The sequence below is a fragment of the Trichomycterus rosablanca genome, chromosome 14, assembly GCF_030014385.1.
Source record: "Trichomycterus rosablanca isolate fTriRos1 chromosome 14, fTriRos1.hap1, whole genome shotgun sequence".
NCBI lineage: Eukaryota > Metazoa > Chordata > Actinopteri > Siluriformes > Trichomycteridae > Trichomycterus > Trichomycterus rosablanca.
Genome location: NC_086001.1, coordinates 13,963,385 through 13,979,927, shown reverse-complemented (window position 1 = coordinate 13,979,927; position 16,543 = coordinate 13,963,385). Strand labels below are relative to the sequence as shown.

The 16,543-nt window shown below is 40.3% G+C and overlaps 1 protein-coding gene across 1 annotated transcript in view; it reads left to right on the top strand.

Annotated features, from left to right (window-relative positions):
- LOC134326904 (phospholipid-transporting ATPase ABCA1) overlaps positions 1 to 16,543 on the top strand; it is a 245,300-nt gene that overhangs the window by 204,196 nt on the left and 24,561 nt on the right. The window contains exons 41-45 of the mRNA XM_063009016.1: positions 1,028 to 1,148; positions 8,318 to 8,380; positions 8,570 to 8,676; positions 10,297 to 10,438; positions 13,704 to 13,838. Coding sequence (XP_062865086.1) covers positions 1,028 to 1,148; positions 8,318 to 8,380; positions 8,570 to 8,676; positions 10,297 to 10,438; positions 13,704 to 13,838 — 568 coding nt within the window. The remainder of the gene's footprint in view (positions 1 to 1,027; positions 1,149 to 8,317; positions 8,381 to 8,569; positions 8,677 to 10,296; positions 10,439 to 13,703; positions 13,839 to 16,543) is intronic.

Sequence of the window (16,543 nt, the reverse complement as noted above, 5' to 3'; positions counted from 1 at the left end):
TCGTGCCTGTGTGGGTTTACTCCGGGTGCTCCGGTTTCCTCCCACAGTCCAAAAACATGCAAGTGAGGTGAATTGGAGACACAAAATTGTCCATGACTGTGTTTGATATAACCTTGTGAACTGAAGAACCTTGTGTGAAGATAAACTACCGTTTCCTTTCATGAATGTAACCAAAAAGTGTAAAACATGACGTTAAAATCCTAATAAACAAACATTACATTTTACAACTTGTGTTTGAAAGTAATTTTTAACTTTTTATGTGTTTAGTTATATAAGCTCCATCTCTCAGTACTGTTCAAATGAAGGTCAAATGTGTTCAAAAAGACAAAGGTTTTCATGGGGTGTCTCAACTTTTTCACATGACTGTACATAGCACTAAAGGTCCGGGTTATGCCTAGTTCACACTACACGATTTTTGCCCTGATTTTTGTTCACCGACTGGTCGCCGCTAGTCGTGGAAGCTCGGGAGCAACTTGGTGTTCACTCGGGGATCGAAACTCGGCTCTCGATCGCTATGTGTGAACTGTTCAACAACTCGATCGCTCGCAGGTCGCCGATCGCTCTAGCATGCTACATATCTGACAAAACGTAGTTTGGGAGACCAGACCGACTCATCCTGGTGATAGATGGTGTAGTGTGAAACTCCCTGTCGACGATCAGTCGTGTAGTGTGAAAACCACAATGACTTAAAAGACTCCTGATTACAAGAAATCCAGTTGTGTAGTGTGAACTGTACAGCATCCCAGCAACTCTGAAAGTCTCGTAGTGTGAACTTGGCATTAGGATCTTAGATACTATCAGTTGGCCGGGTGTCTACACATACATGATTGGTTATAGCCAAAGCAATGTCATGGATCAGTGCCCTCTCCGGGGTATTCCTGTCTTGTGTCCAGTGTTTCCAGTTGAAACTGAACTCACCACGTTAATGACCAGGATAAATCGGTTAATTATAAAATAAATAAAATAATCACTTGTTAGTGCACATGTTTGTATTACAGTACAATGTAATGTGATGTATAAATTACAGGTCAGTGACTGGAATGGCGAGAGCTAAACCAGTGGAGGATGAAGATGTAGCTCGAGAGCGTGAGCGAATGCAGAGTGGCGGTGCTCAAAACGACCTTCTGAGGATCTGTAATCTCACCAAGGTACTGTGTCTTTCTTTATGTACACATGTCTAAGTAAATGAACACCTGAATATTTACTCTTCGTATTGCACCAGAGTCCAAAGGCTTTCATCATGCTTTACACCAACCAAGCTTAGGCTTATGTGCAGCTGCTTGGTTAGAAAACTTGATCCATAAAGCGTATTGGTGTTGCAACGTCTGTCTTGCTCTCTAAGCCTAAATGGTCTCCCTTTTTTAAAGTGATGTGGTTTGCTTATGGATGCTTCCACTTATCAATAACAGCAGTAACACTTTACCACAACAGCTTAAAAAGGGCAGAAATCATACAACTTGGTAAAAGGTGTGCAGATAGTATCTGATGTGGTGATGGTGGTGACACCTGAGGTCCAGGGTTGGATCTTAAACTCTGGTTTTGGTCTGTGATGGGCTGATCATGTTCTGTACATGGGGTTTCTTAGGGTACCATGTTTTCCATCCATGTGTGTGAAGTGGCTATTGTTAATTACCCCAAGGTGTAAGTGAAGTTAAATAAAATGTACCCTGCAGCAGACTAGAAATTTGTTAGGCATGCAACCCTTTTTTTGTTCAGTGTTTTCCGCATAGGCTATGGACCTTGATCAGGATAATATAGCAGAATAGAATGGGTCATGACACCTTTATTTGTCATATACACCGATCGGCCATAACATTAAAACCACCTCCTTGTTTCTACACTCACTGTCAATTTTATCAGCTCCATTTACCATATAGAAGCACTTTGTAGTTCTGCAATTACTGACTGTAGTCCATCTGTTTCTCTGCATGTTTTTTAGCCTGTTCTTCAATGGTCAGGATCCCCACAGAGCAGGTATTATTTAGGTGGTGGATCATTCTCAGCACTGCAGTGACACTGACATGGTGGTGGTGTGTTAGTGTGTGTTGTGCTGGTATGAGTGGATCAGACACAGCAGCGCTGCTGGAGTTTTTAAATACTGTGTCCACTCACTGTCCACTCTTTTAGACACTCCTACCTAGTTGGTCCACCTTGTAGATGTAAAGTCAGAGATGATCGCTCATCTATTGCTGCTGTTTGAGTTGGTCATCTTCTAGACCTTCATCAGTGGTCACAGGACGCTGCCCACAGAGCGCTGTTGGCTGGATATTTTTGGTTGGTGGACTATTCTCAGTCCAGCAGTGACAGTGAGGTGTTTAAAAACTCCATCAGTACTGCTGTGTCTTCATCACTCATACCAGCACAACACACACTAACACACCACCACCATGTCAGTGTCACTGCAGTGCTGAGAATGACCCACCACCCAAATAATACCTGCTCTGTAGTGGTGCTGACCATTGAAGAACAGGATAAAAGGGGGCTAACAAAGCATGCAGAGCAATAGACGGACTAAAGTCAGTAATTGTAGAACTGCAAAGTGCTTCTATATGGTAAGTGGAGCTGATAAAATGGACAGTGAGTGTAGAAACAAGGAGGTGGTTTTAATGTTATGGCTGATCAGTGTATACATGTGTACAGTCCAATTAAACTCTTTTGGATGCTGGGGTCAGATCACAGGGTCAGCCATTATATGGCCTCCAATGGAACCAAAGCTAAATCCACTAAGATACCACTGTCCCAAGTTACTGTAAATGAAGCAATAAATTACTGTCTGTTGTTGCTTTGTCATTTTGTAATAAATATTTAGGTCTGATATTCAAACTATAAGGCTGGCATTGGGGTTCACCTTGGTCATTGTCTGTGAGGAACCTGCAAGTCTACGAGGGTTTGTCCAGAGTAATGTGGTTCCCTCTTACTTTCCAAACACATGCAGTAAGTGAATTTGCTGCTTTAAATTTCCCCTATCTGAGTAATCACCTGTCCAGTAGTGTCCTGTCTGGTATGTATTCCTGCCTTGCACCCAGCGTTCCAGGCAGATCTATTTTTAACTTAAACAAATTTTAGTAACAATTTTGTTGCAACTTTTTACCTGAAGTTTGGGCTAAAATGGCAATAAAGAGGGTAAAGGGTAGTAAGAGTGTAGAACTTGGATAAATATGGCCTAGTGGCACAACTATACCCTCTCAATGCTACTCAACCATTCCTGTAAAGAATTTGGCTAATTTTTCACTAAGGTGTACTGGACTACTGCTGTGCCCCACTCAGGTATGTCTGTTTGTATTGTTCCGTAGTCAGTAAATCAGGAAAGAGAACCGAGGGAGGCGAGTCTAATGATTCAATGCTAATTTGCAGTAAAAGTCGATTGGCCTGAAACTGCGCCAGCACTCAATGCAACCCTCAAGTGCTCCATTTCCAGCTCTGGGTCAAGTATTTGCTTAAGAAGCAGGTTTCAGCTGGTTTAACGTTGCTTGGTGTATTGCATGGAGCGGAGAGCAGGACGAGATTAGCTGTAGCTTCTTGGCTTCTTCTCACCGCACCACCACCAGCAGCTGCATGTCCTCAGCACTGCATGTACATGATGTGTACGCAGCTGTATCTGCACTGATAAGATAAGCAGTGAAGAAGGGAGGACAGTGAGGCCTTGATTATTAACGGGGATGCTGTGAGCAGATGTCACACTCCTTGGATGTCCATAGCAGGAAGTGTCATCACATGCATCTTCTGTAGACTTGTTTCCCATTGGATACAAGGTTTATCCTCTCGGGTTCAACATGCGCGACAGCTGTTTTCCGGTGTCACACTCTCTGAAAACACTCTGGAACAAAATATATACAGTCTGCACACTGCACAGGGTTTAGAAAAAAAATAATAGTACAAAAATATCCCCCTACACTTGAATTAAAAGTTTAAAGACAATAGTGGTGCGGTGCTAAAATATGCTAGCACACCAGAGCTGGGATTTCGCAAACATCATATCGAATCTCAGCTCTGCCATTTGGCTTGGCTGGGAGGCTGCATGAACCACGATTGGCTGTTGTTCAAAGGGTGGAACAAGCCAGACCAGGGTTCCTCATAACTGGTGCAATCAGGACCTCTGCTAGCAGATTGATGGCACTTGCTCAGAGTCGAGGAATAATGCTCAGGGTGTGGCTCTCCATGCACAAGGCTGATCCGCATATGAACTCGCCTCGTGCAGGTGAAAAGAGGCAGTCGGTACTGCACACGTGTCGGAGGTGGCATGTGTCAGTTGCGACAAATTATAATTATAACGGACAGTTATGACAGTTATAAATACTCGTAACACAGTGTAACAACTGAGCATGTCATCAGATCACATTTCCTTTGTAGCTTATGTAGGTAACATATGTTTATATCACCCACGATGGTACTTTGCTTCTTCAGTGTTGTACTGTAGCTATAGGGTTAACGAAACTGTCAGAAGGTAGACAGAGGAGACTGGGAAGGCTCTGTGGGGTGACTCAGAGGATACAGACTTAAAAAGAATGCTGTCTCAGTCGCTGTAATATGAAATACGTCAACTTTTGTGTTGATGCAATATCCCCACAAAGACAGTGCACTGCTTTTTTAATAACAAACCATGGGTCACAACAGATCTGACATCTTCTTGATAAAAAGGAGGATTCGATGGTTAGAAGATGATGCAAAATTGTATGAACAATGTGTGGAATGGTGTATTAAACCATGAACTACAATCAGTCTGGAAATGAGATGGTGAAGGTGAACTTGAATAGTGCCCTTGAGCCAAATCTATCCAATATTTTGTTGGAACACAAGGTAAAATGCAAATAAAAGTAGACACTAGTTATAGGTACTTTGTTTTACAGGGATTTAATTGAAAACAGCATAAAGAAGAGTTATTGTTTTATTTTATTTATTTATTTATTTATTTATTTATTTATTTATTTATTTATTTATTTATTTAGATAGATAGATAGATAGATAGATAGATAGATAGATAGATAGATAGATAGATAGATAGATAGATGATTAGATAGATAGATCGATAGATAGATAGATAGATAGATAGATAGATAGATAGATAGATAGATAGATAGATAGATAGATGATTAGATAGATAGATAGATAGATAGATAGATAGATAGATAGATAGATAGATAGATAGATAGATAGATAGATAGACAGTGATTCTGAATTTGCTGCCTGTACCACATTTCAAAAATGTTTAAAACTTGAGGCACTGTCTGAGAAGTTTGTGGACTAATTAAAATGGCCTGTTTCTCTAAACATGACTGCCATGACTTTTGCAAGGTCATCTTCAGTCCATATCTACAGATCATTATAATGCATCAACAGATGTAACTTACCACACTATAAAGCAAAGCAGAAGCCATGTAGCACGTTGTAAACGTTGCTAGTTTCTCTGTACTGATGGACTGACACAAAGTGGAAAGGTGCTGTTGACTAAGTAGACCTTTTAATCAAGTAATCAGTGTCATGTTCATTAGTCCAAAGAATGGGAAAAGCCATAACTCTTCCGACCAAGACAAAGTTCAAACCAGTATTGGTTATGGTATAGGAGTGTGTTGGTGCAAACGGCGTGGCTAACTTGCCCATCTGTTATGTCTTTTCATAGGTGTCTTGTTTTAGTAAGACACTGCCAAGCCACATTCTGCATTCAGTTAAAAGAGCGTGGCTATGGGCTGTTCAGGTGGCGCAGCGCTAAAACACACGCTAGCACACCGGAGCTGGGATCTTAAATTCATCTTATCGAATCTCAGCTCTGCCATCCACATGAACAATGATTGGCCTGTTGTTCATATAGGTGTGGGGTAGTAGTAAGCCGGATATGGTCTCCTCATAGCTGATGCATCTACGACCTCTGCTGGCTGATTGATGGCACCTGACAGGGGCGGGGAAGGGGTGCGTTGATCAGGGTGTGTCTCTCCGTACACAGGGCTGATCCGCATTAGCACTCACCTAGTGCCGTGAAAACATGCATACGGCTGCTGCCCACGTGTCAGAGAAGGCATGGATTAGCTCTGTTCTCCTCAATCAGAACGGGGATCGGCATTAGTGGAGAGAAAGCATGATGCAATTGGGCAATTGGATGCGCTAAAAGTCGGGAGAAAAAGGGGAGAAAATGCATAAACAAAATAATTTAAAAAAAGAGTGGTATGAGTGGATCAGACACAGCAGCGCTGCTGGAGTTTTTAAATTCTGTGTCCACTCACTGTCCTAGTTGGTCCACCTTGTAGATGTAAAGACGGTCGCTCATCTATTGCTGCTGTTTGAGTTGGTCATCTTCTAGACTTTCATCAGTGGTCACAGGATGGATATTGTTGGTTGGTGGACTATTCTCAGTCCAGCAGTGACAGTGAGGTGTTTAAAAACTCCATCAGCATTTCTGCTGTGTCTGATCCACTCATACCAGCACAACACACTCTAACACACCACCTCCATGTCAGTGTCACTGCAGTGCTGAGAATGATCCACCACCTAAATAATATCTGCTCTGTAGTGGTCCTGTGGGGGTCCTGACCATTGAAGAACAGCATGAAAGGGGGCTAACAAAGCATGCAGAGAAACAGATGGACTACAGTTAGTAATTGTAGAATTACAAAGTGCTCCTATGTGGTAAGTGGAGCTGATAAAATGGACAGTGAGTGTAGAAACAAGAATATGGTTTTAATGTTATGGCTGATTGGTGTATAAGCATCCAACAAAACATTACTTTTATCCTGGTCCATGTTAGTGAGTCAAATATTTACCCTGAAAACTTTAAACCCGAGGCTAAAATACACCTAGTACAGTAATCAAGTCTATCATAAGTCATTGGACACAGATATTTACACCTAGAGGGCAATTCTGTTGCCAGTTTGGCTACTGTCATGTTCATTGAGGAAAACCAAAGAACGTAGAAGAAACCCCCAAAACACAGGGTTAACATGCCAATAACTTAAGGTAAGCACCAAACCCAGGTTCCTGGACTTGTGCAGCCCAAACCCCCTGTTTGACATCGACACAGCCCAAGTGTATCAAAAGTGGCATCACCAGGATTGATGTAAATATTAGAGACGCACAGTGTTGCCATGCTGGAATGCTAATCAAATGACTTTCCAAACCTACAATGTGCTGGTCCCCCGCCAGCTTAAGCGGGCTTAAACTCTGACCACCTGCCGTCCCCCGGGAGAACTCCGCATTTGATTATCTTGCCTTGTCTTGCTTATTGAGATGAAGGGCTTAAGGGCCACTGCGCTCTGATTGAACTCTCATGTCCTGCAGCTCTCCTGATGAAAAATGCTCCTGCTTCTAGCATAGAAATGTGTCTCATACTGTCTCTCTCTTCTATCTAACTCTGTGAGTTTTATTAGCATGAACAGATTCAGTTATAGAACGGCCATCACATCTTTAGGACGATGAGAGTAAACACAGAGAGGCTGAAGGCAAGGCGATTTCAATTACTGAGAGATTTCATTTAAGATGATCAAAGAACATGAGCAGGAATAGCAATGTAGAGAAAAGTAACACACTGAGGGGAGTATTTTAAATAAAATAATGATAAAGTTTTGTATGGACTCAACTTTCTGAGGAAATAAATCCAGATTTTGCAAAATAACAGCTTATCTCTATTCTGCTACCAAATTATTATGATGTTGGATCGTATGGACTGGCTTACATATTCCAATCAGTTGCAAGGCTGCTAAATAGTGTTAATGTCACAGTTCAGTGCAGGCCAGCCGTGTTCTGCCACGCCCAACTTGGCAAATGACATTGGATGTTGTAAGATATAAGATATCCTTTATTTGTCATACTATACAGATGTACAATACAATGAAATTCTTTCTCTGCATATCCCAGCTTGTTTGGAAGCTGGGGTCAGAGCGCAGGGTCAGCCATCGTACGGCGCCCCTAGAGCAGACAGGGTTAAGGGCCTTGCTCAAGGACCCAACAGTGTTTGCATTGCAGAGCCTGGATTTGAACCGCCAATCTTCCGGTTGATAGCCAAAAGCTCAACCCACTAGGCTACCACCTAGAGGTGTAGACATTTGAATGAAGATTTTCCCTTCTTTAAAACTAAATAGCTCAGTCCAAACCATGAGTTCTCCTCCACCATACTTCACAGTTGGCATCATTACAATAGCACAGACCCTAAATTCAGTATAACACATTTTACTGCCAATGCATTTCAGTGAAGTTTTTGTGACTATATGATTCAACGCACCTATTAACTAAAGTTGTCCACATACTTTTGGCTGCATAAGTACTAAAAAGATGGTTTAATTATGACATTTAAACAGTGATTCACTTTTCCTTGCTCTCTTATTTTCTGTAGATGTACTCTGGTAAGAAGGTAGTAGCTGTAGACGGGCTCTATGTGGGTGTACCTACTGCTGAGGTCAGTCCAACACACCAACTTTTTCATGCTAATAGAGTCACTATTATTATATATACAGTATATATTAAAATAACAGCTTCTGGTGTGTGTGTGTGTGTGTGTGTGTGTGTGTGTGTGTGGATGTGTGTGTGTGTGGATGTGTGTGTGTGGATGTGTGTGTGTGGATGTGTGTGTGGATGTTGGTGACAGTGTTTTGGCCTGCTAGGTATAAACGGGGCGGGTAAAACCACCACTTTTAAAATGCTGACTGGTGACATCCGACCTTCCAGTGGAAATGCCTTTCTTAATGGATATAGGTGAACATACACACCCACATGTACACATGCTTAAACAGTCATAAATGTATGAATAAAAGACTGTATATTGATCAGCCATAACATTAGACCACCTCCTTGTTTCTACACTCACTGTCCATTTTATCAACTCCACTTACATTATAGAAGCACTTTGTATTTCTACAATTACTGACTGTAGTCCATCTATTTCTCTGCATGCTTTGTTAGTCCCCTTTCATCCTGTTCTTTAATGGTCAGGACTCCCACATGACTACTACAGAGCAGGTATTATTTAGGTGTTGGATCATTCTCAGCACTGCAGTGACACTGACATGGTGGTGGTGTGTTAGTGTGTGTTGTGCTGGTATGAGCGGATAAGACACAGCAGTGCTGATGGAGTTCTTAACACCTCACTGTCACTGCTGGACTGAGAATAATCCACCAACCAAAAATATCCAGCCAACATCCAGCGCTCTGTAGGCAGCGTCCCGCAACCACTGATGGAGGTCTGACAGATGACCAACTCAAACAGCAGCAATAGATGAGCAATCGTCTCTGACTTTGCATCTACAAAGTGGACCAACTAGATAGTAGTGTCTAATAGAGTGGACAGTGAGTGGACACGGTATTCAAAAACTCCAGCAGCACTGCTGTGTCTGATTCACTTATGCCAGCACAACACACACTAACACACCACCACCATGTCAGTGTCACTGCAGTGCTGAGAATGATCCACCACCCAAATAATACCTGCTTTGTAGAACTACAAAGTGCTTCTATATGGTAAGTGGAGCTGATAAAATGGACAGTGAGTGTAGAAACAAGGAGGTGGTTTTAATGTTATGGCTGATCAGTGTAGAATGGTTTGGTGGGTGGGGTGCGTGTTTGGTTAGACTGGGTAAGAGAATAGATTAAAGAATTAGGTAAATGAAGGATTATATGATGGATTGATATTAGAATGAAATATTTTAAATGAATGGCTGGATAGATGGATGGGTGGATAAGTGGTTGGATGAATAAACAACTTCTAATAAACAAATTACAAATATACGGGGTGCCTGGGTGGCTTCCCTGAGTTCGAATCTCAGCTCTGCTACTGGTCGGCCATTAAAGTCTGCTGGGTGGGAAAAGACCAGACTGGCCTCAAACATTAATCCATCGAAGTATGGGGGGGATAAGAAGGGGTCAATAGACTGCGCACACGTCAGAGGGAACGTCTCTCAGGCAAATATAACCTCCTAGGATGCGATCGGGTCTCAATAGCAAAAGAAATAAATTACATTCACATTTTCGGCATTTAGCAGACGCCTTTATCCAAAGCGACTTACATTACAGTTACAGTATACAGTCTGAGCAATTGAGGGTTAAGGACCATGCTCAAGGGCCCAGCAGCAGCAACCTGGCAGTGGTGGGGCTTGAACCAGTGACCTTCTGATTACTAGTCCAGTACCTTAGCCACTAGGGTAATTAATATAAATTAATTATATAAAGGTAATAGTGTGGATAGAATAAATGAGAGATGGATGAAGCTAAAAATTAAGAAAGTGTAAACCTAAAACATGAAAGGATGTTTGACATAATTATTTTACTCTCTCTCTCTATCTCTCTCTCTCTCTCTCTAATTCCTACTTTTCTCTGCAGTATTCGTACACAGATGAGGCAGGTCCATCAGAATATGGGTTACTGCCCTCAGTTTGATGCCATTGATGATCTGCTAACAGGACGGGAGCATCTGGAGTTCTATGCTCGCCTCAGAGGGGTACCCGAGAGCGAGGTCACCACGGTAACAAACACACACACCCACCCACACACACACACATTCATTCTCTTTGTCCTACACCTGTCCACTTCTCTACCGGACACAGGTGTGTGTGCTTATAATTAATGCATAGCACTGTGGACAGAGCTCGAATAGAACTTGTTTGATTTATATATTTTTTTGAATTCTCTCTCTCTGTATGTATGTATGTATGTGTGTGTGTGTGTGTGTGTGTGTGTGTGTGGTGCATTGCACAAAAAGAATGAGATAAAAATGTGTGCTTTCAGTATGCCAGCTTTTGATCCTGAGGCCAGTCTTGGCTTGGCTCAGTTCCTGCTGGCACACACTGACTTACACACTCCTTTCTTTCACACACACAGAAAGGACTCTTTGGCTCCTCTGTTTGACCCTTTGTACCTTTCAAAGGCTTAGCCTTTGCTAAAGCTTTTTTATGCCCTGTGCCACAACACACAGATACACAGAACACATGCCATTTGGTATTTAAAATCTAACAAATACACAAGGAATGTATTTAATTGCATTAAAACTACCAGCTCTTCTAAATGTTGTAGTAGATTTGTAGTAGGAGAATAAGAGAGCATGGATGTTTAGATAAATGCAGAGCCGTAGATAGAGAGAGTTGCGACACTCCTTGATCTCGCCGCTACGCGGTCACATGGTTCATGTAACCCTCCAATAGTTCCAAACAAACCCGGCGCTGTCATGTTCTCATATGGGACCGGCAGCAGTGAATGAAATATTAAACGACAAATAATAAACATTTGTACAATTTCTGGGTATTTTCAACTGCGTTTACATGTACTGCATCTGCTTTAATGTCAATTTGGTATATAAAGTGGAAGATTGATGTCTATAATGACTTGTTAATAGGTCGTTCTTGTTAACACACAGTACATTATATTAGCATACATTACATTATGCGATATCATTAAGTAGTAGAGACAATATACAGTACAGGGATTAAAGGTTTTTTATGTTTTGTTTTTTTACATAAACTAATCTCCCTTCACTTTCCTGAGGATTCATAATAATAATCATTTTGGCTAAACACTAAGTCATGTGCTGGATTCATAAGGTTTGCCTGCACTGAATGAACAGATTCATAAACACACTACCATACCTTTAACATTCATTCTTATTTCATGAGTGATTAAGAATTGATTCCTACATGTAATACATGAATGAATTCATTATGAATATGCACAAGTTCATTTTGTGTAATGTAAGTGGTGGACAAGGTACACAAACCATGTAGTTGAGTTAAAGTAGAGATATCCAAGGTAAAATATTACTCCAGTAAAAGTAGTAGTAAAAGTAAAAATACTCTTTACCTCCACTTGAGTAAAAGTACTAAAGTATTTACCTTCAAATGTACTGAAGTATGAAAGTAAAAGTAGCATGATTTATTATGGCTTTAATGTTTTATGATCATTTCTGTAACAAGACTCTTGATTAATCAACTCATTTTAGGTAAAAAGACTCGTGTGTCATTAATTAAGCTTGACTGACTAAGCTAAATTCAGTTATACCTATTAATTAAAATAAACATGTAACATTTAGTGCTGAGCAAATGCTAAACAATAACAGTATTAAGTATATTAATGACATCAAATTCATTTTTTTTTTTTTTAAACAAAGCAACATACAGCTGAAAATGCTTGCTAAGTAGTGGAAATGAATGGGGCTCTATGGGTTGTTTGGAACTTTTGAGCAGCCCACGCAGAAGCTGCGCAGAAAAAATGTCCCGCCACCTTTACAACGGTTCCCTATGGGAGTGTCGCCACTCTGTTCTCTCTACCGCTCTGGATAAATGTATACATTTACACATATAAATTATGTATGAATTTATAGATGGAGAGATAATTTAATGTTTTAGTATGTGAATGGATGGAGAGATTTTCGGATAGATGGGTGGATTTTTGAATGGTGGAATGATTTTTGATTTAGGTGTTGGATGGATAGTTGGATAGATTTATGGATGGATTTTTGGGTGGGTAGGTAGATAAACAGATAGATGGATTTATGAATAATAAACAGATTTAAGGATGGAGACAGTGAAAAAATAAAGAAAATAACTGCAGTAGGTTAACTAAAAGGATTTTGCATTTAAATAAATTAATAGAAGGGGCAGCAAAATAGAAAGAAAATTTTTATGAAATTTTGTAGTTTCATTATTTAAAGGTTTAAATAATCAGCACTGGCAACACAGCAGGACCCACCTTCTAATTAGTATGTTTAGAGGATTTAGCGACACCCATTACTAACAGGTGAAATCATTGCAACTTCAATGAAAAGAAGCTGTGATTTGCTAATTCTCTTGAATCTTTATTAAGCTAACAAAAGTAGAGGAGTCTTGTATCAAGCAAGATAGAAGAAAAGTTTCACTTGCATGTAACTGCAACAATTAGTATCCTTAAGTCCCGAATGATTAAAAAGTGTAATTAATAGGAAACTTGATTTACCCAAGTGGTTCAAATCTCTGCATCTGCAACTTTGTTTCAGTCTTTTTTTTTCGTTTCTATTTACAAAATACAAATAAGTTAGTCAGTAAAAATTGGACTTTTTTTCTTTGTCTTTTTTCAGCTAAATAAAAATTTAAGAGAATTAATACAATTGGTTTATTATATATAAATAATTAAATATATGTTATGCTTCTACTATTGCTTTAACAGTTTTGTAGAACGTGAGGTCTATACAAGTGGGAGGAATTCCAGTGGCCTGCACAGAGGCCTTAATTCCATTAAATCCCAGGCTTTGTCCAACATCAGTGCCTGACCTTACATGGCACTAATTCCAACAGTTACACTTCTTGTGAATAGCTTTTCCAAAAGAGAAAAACGTTAATTTACACTAGAAGAATTAATACATAATCAGTTACTACCTAGAATGTGTAGATATGTATAGGACATGTTTGCCAGTAGTCATATTCCAATATTCCAAAAATACAACTACAAAGAAGAGCGTCAATTACATTGCATGACCTCCAAAACCTAGTCCTAGATGATTCAGACCATTCTAGCTAAGAAATCTCTGTTAACGGTGGAATATTCCACTGTCCTACAAGGACACAGACGGGAGTATATAAGCGTAATTATTTTTTCCTGTGTTATCGCATTCACAGAGTCTCTGTGTGAGACTTTGTCAGTGGGATTCTTCTCTCCAGACAAGATTAGATTTCCACCACAAATGAAAGCTATTATAGCCTTAAGAGGGATTTGGTAACTTCAATTTGGTAACTTTCAGCCATTTACTTTCTGTTTGTTGGTAGGTGGCAGAATGGGGCATACAGAAACTAGGGCTGGTGAAGTATTCCAACAAATCTGCGGGTACCTACAGTGGAGGAAACAAACGCAAGCTCTCTACAGCCATGGCTCTGATTGGCTGCCCTCCTCTGGTCTTCCTGGTAAGACACACACACACACACAATTCATTTTTTCTTTCCAAGCTTGATTAATCAGTCATGAAATGTTGTTTTCACCACAGCTGGAATCAAGATGGTAAGGTAGTGGAGTTAGTAATTATGCCTTACTCTGGTGAAAAGCACATTTTCTCTGCTTTTTAATTTATTAAGCTACAACGACTATCTACAGAATAAAGAAAATGTATTTTAATTCATTATTAAGGGGCCAGAATTGCAAAAAAAAAGTCAGTCCAAAGTTGGCTATAAATGGCTCTGAATTGGAGTGCGGCTTCAACTAGTTTTCCTAAACCTCACCTACTACACCAGAGAGTCCATGACAAGAAAAGAACTGTATTAAAGAAGCCAGTATTTTAAATGAAGTGACACAGACTCTTGGATGTGTGTCAGTGCGATGGTGTATTTGATTTTTTTTGCATCTTTTTTTTATGATTGACTGCACAACATTTAGCTCTAGTGCCGCATTACACACTTCTGCAAGGATTTCTTCCATTGCCAGAGTAAAGTGTTTTTTTTTTTACTTAATATCTAGTCTTTTTTTTTTTTTAAATACAAGCTTACATTTATGGACACACTACATGAATTCTTGAAGTTGAACATTCAGCTCTTGAAGTTGGTGTGTTGAAATCAGTAAAAATGTGCAAGCATAAGGATCTGAGCGAATTTGACATGGGACAAATGGCTAGACGACTGGGTCAGAGCATCACCAAACCTGCAGGTGTTGGGTTGTGTTCCTGCCATGCAGTGGTTAACCACTGAATCAGCGACAGGTTCTCGCCTGAGGGTCGCAAATGTGTGTGGCCAGCCTAAAAGAGCCAGCCTGTCAGTTTTGATGCTATTATAGCATGATTTGCTGTAAAAGTTGGCTATGACAGAACACTTACTGCACTGCTGTAGATCAGTGAGAGCCCAAGCTGACCCTTGTTCAGTGCTGTAAGCACCTACAGTGGGCACATGAGCATCAGAACTGGGCCATTAAGCAATGTTAGAAGGTGGTCTGGTCTAATGAATCTCTTTTTGTTTGACATTATGTGGAGAGTCAAGTTTTATCTGGGAGAGATTGGTCTCTTGGCACTTTTGAGGAACATGACATAGTTTAAGTTGTTAACCTGGCCCACTGACATCTAGCTTGTGTTTATTTAGCTACATGGGCTTACTTATTGAATGTAATTAACTAATTAATTAAGTACTTACCACAATATAATAATTAGCAATGTACTGAATAAAGGAGTCCTACTGGGACAGTGGTAGCCTAGTGCATAGAGATTTGGGCTACCAATCAAAAGGTTGTGAGTTTTAAATTCAGGCTCTGTCACACAGCCATTGTTGGCCCCCTGAGCAAGGCCCATCCAATGATCGACTCTCTGCTCTGACCCCATGTGGAAAACAAATGTCCCTGTACTGTACACGTGTATGTATGTATAAATGACCAATTCTATTCTAATTTAGACCTGCTGCAATACAACAGTTCAACAGTTCAGTACAATTTAGGAATTACGGCTGAATTAGGAAACAGTAATCATTTTTAAAAGAAAACAATGATTTGATTAATTGTTGTGATTTTAGACACGACCCAATCAAGCATTCAAATTTCAAACACACTTCTTAGTGTTTGCAGGTATTACAATTTTATTCTGACCCACAGGATGCAAGAACGCACTAAGTAATTTAACAAATGACCCCCGACTGTCTTTCTCTCGGACTCTTAATTAAAGATGAGCGTAACACGGGATTGGATTGAAGATGCCTCACAGCTGGTTTAATTTATAAAAAAATTATATTAAAGATGAACTTAATTTCAGCTTCATTTTTAAATTAAGTTCAGCCCAAGTGTGCTTAGTGAGCACTCTACCCAAAGTCCTGGAAGTCATTTGGTGGCCGGGATCCAGTACACAGAATGCAGTAGAGCATAAGTCTAGGTGCACTACTATACACAGTCCTTATTTCTTGCAATTTTGGCAACAGTTTAGTGACTGAGAGATACAGTGCTGTAAAAAGTAAGTCCCCTTGTTGTTGCATAGTTGTCTCAATATCAACCCTGTTTCTTAGGTGATTGGTAAGTATCGGTGGTCTTCAATGTGAGAATGAAGTTCTGGTAGTGAACAAAATCTCATAGTGTGAAGCTTTCTGGTAATGCAGTGGTCTAATAGACTAGCTCACCACTGCAGACTGTTTAAACTCACAAGTTCAAATCTTAATAGTGCTACCTACCAAGCTAGGCAACCAGCAGACACAATTGGACATGTTTGACAGAGGGAAGATCAGGTGGGGTTTCCTTTTGCTGTCGCTGCATGTCAGCATGGGTGGTGGGAAATCACACAAAGCATAGTGTGTCTCTCTGTAGTCGGTATGGCTTTATTTAGGATGGCACTTGCAGCATGGACATCCATTTAAAATGTGTTTCATTCAGGCCTTACATTCACGTCATGGGACAGTGGTAGCCTAGTGCAGTGGTTCCCAACCACCGGGCTGCACAGAAAGAATAAATAATTACAGATTGCTACGAGAGCAATTACATTTCCAACTCTCTTCGGGTGTTATATCTTATATGAAACCGATCCATTAAATTGTATCTTATATGAAACCGGTCTGTGAAATTATATCTTATACAGTGTTTCCTCTATAAATTTTTTTAGCAGCGGCGGCAGGCACCCTCAACCCCGCACACACCCCCTGTGGGCGTCACAGTG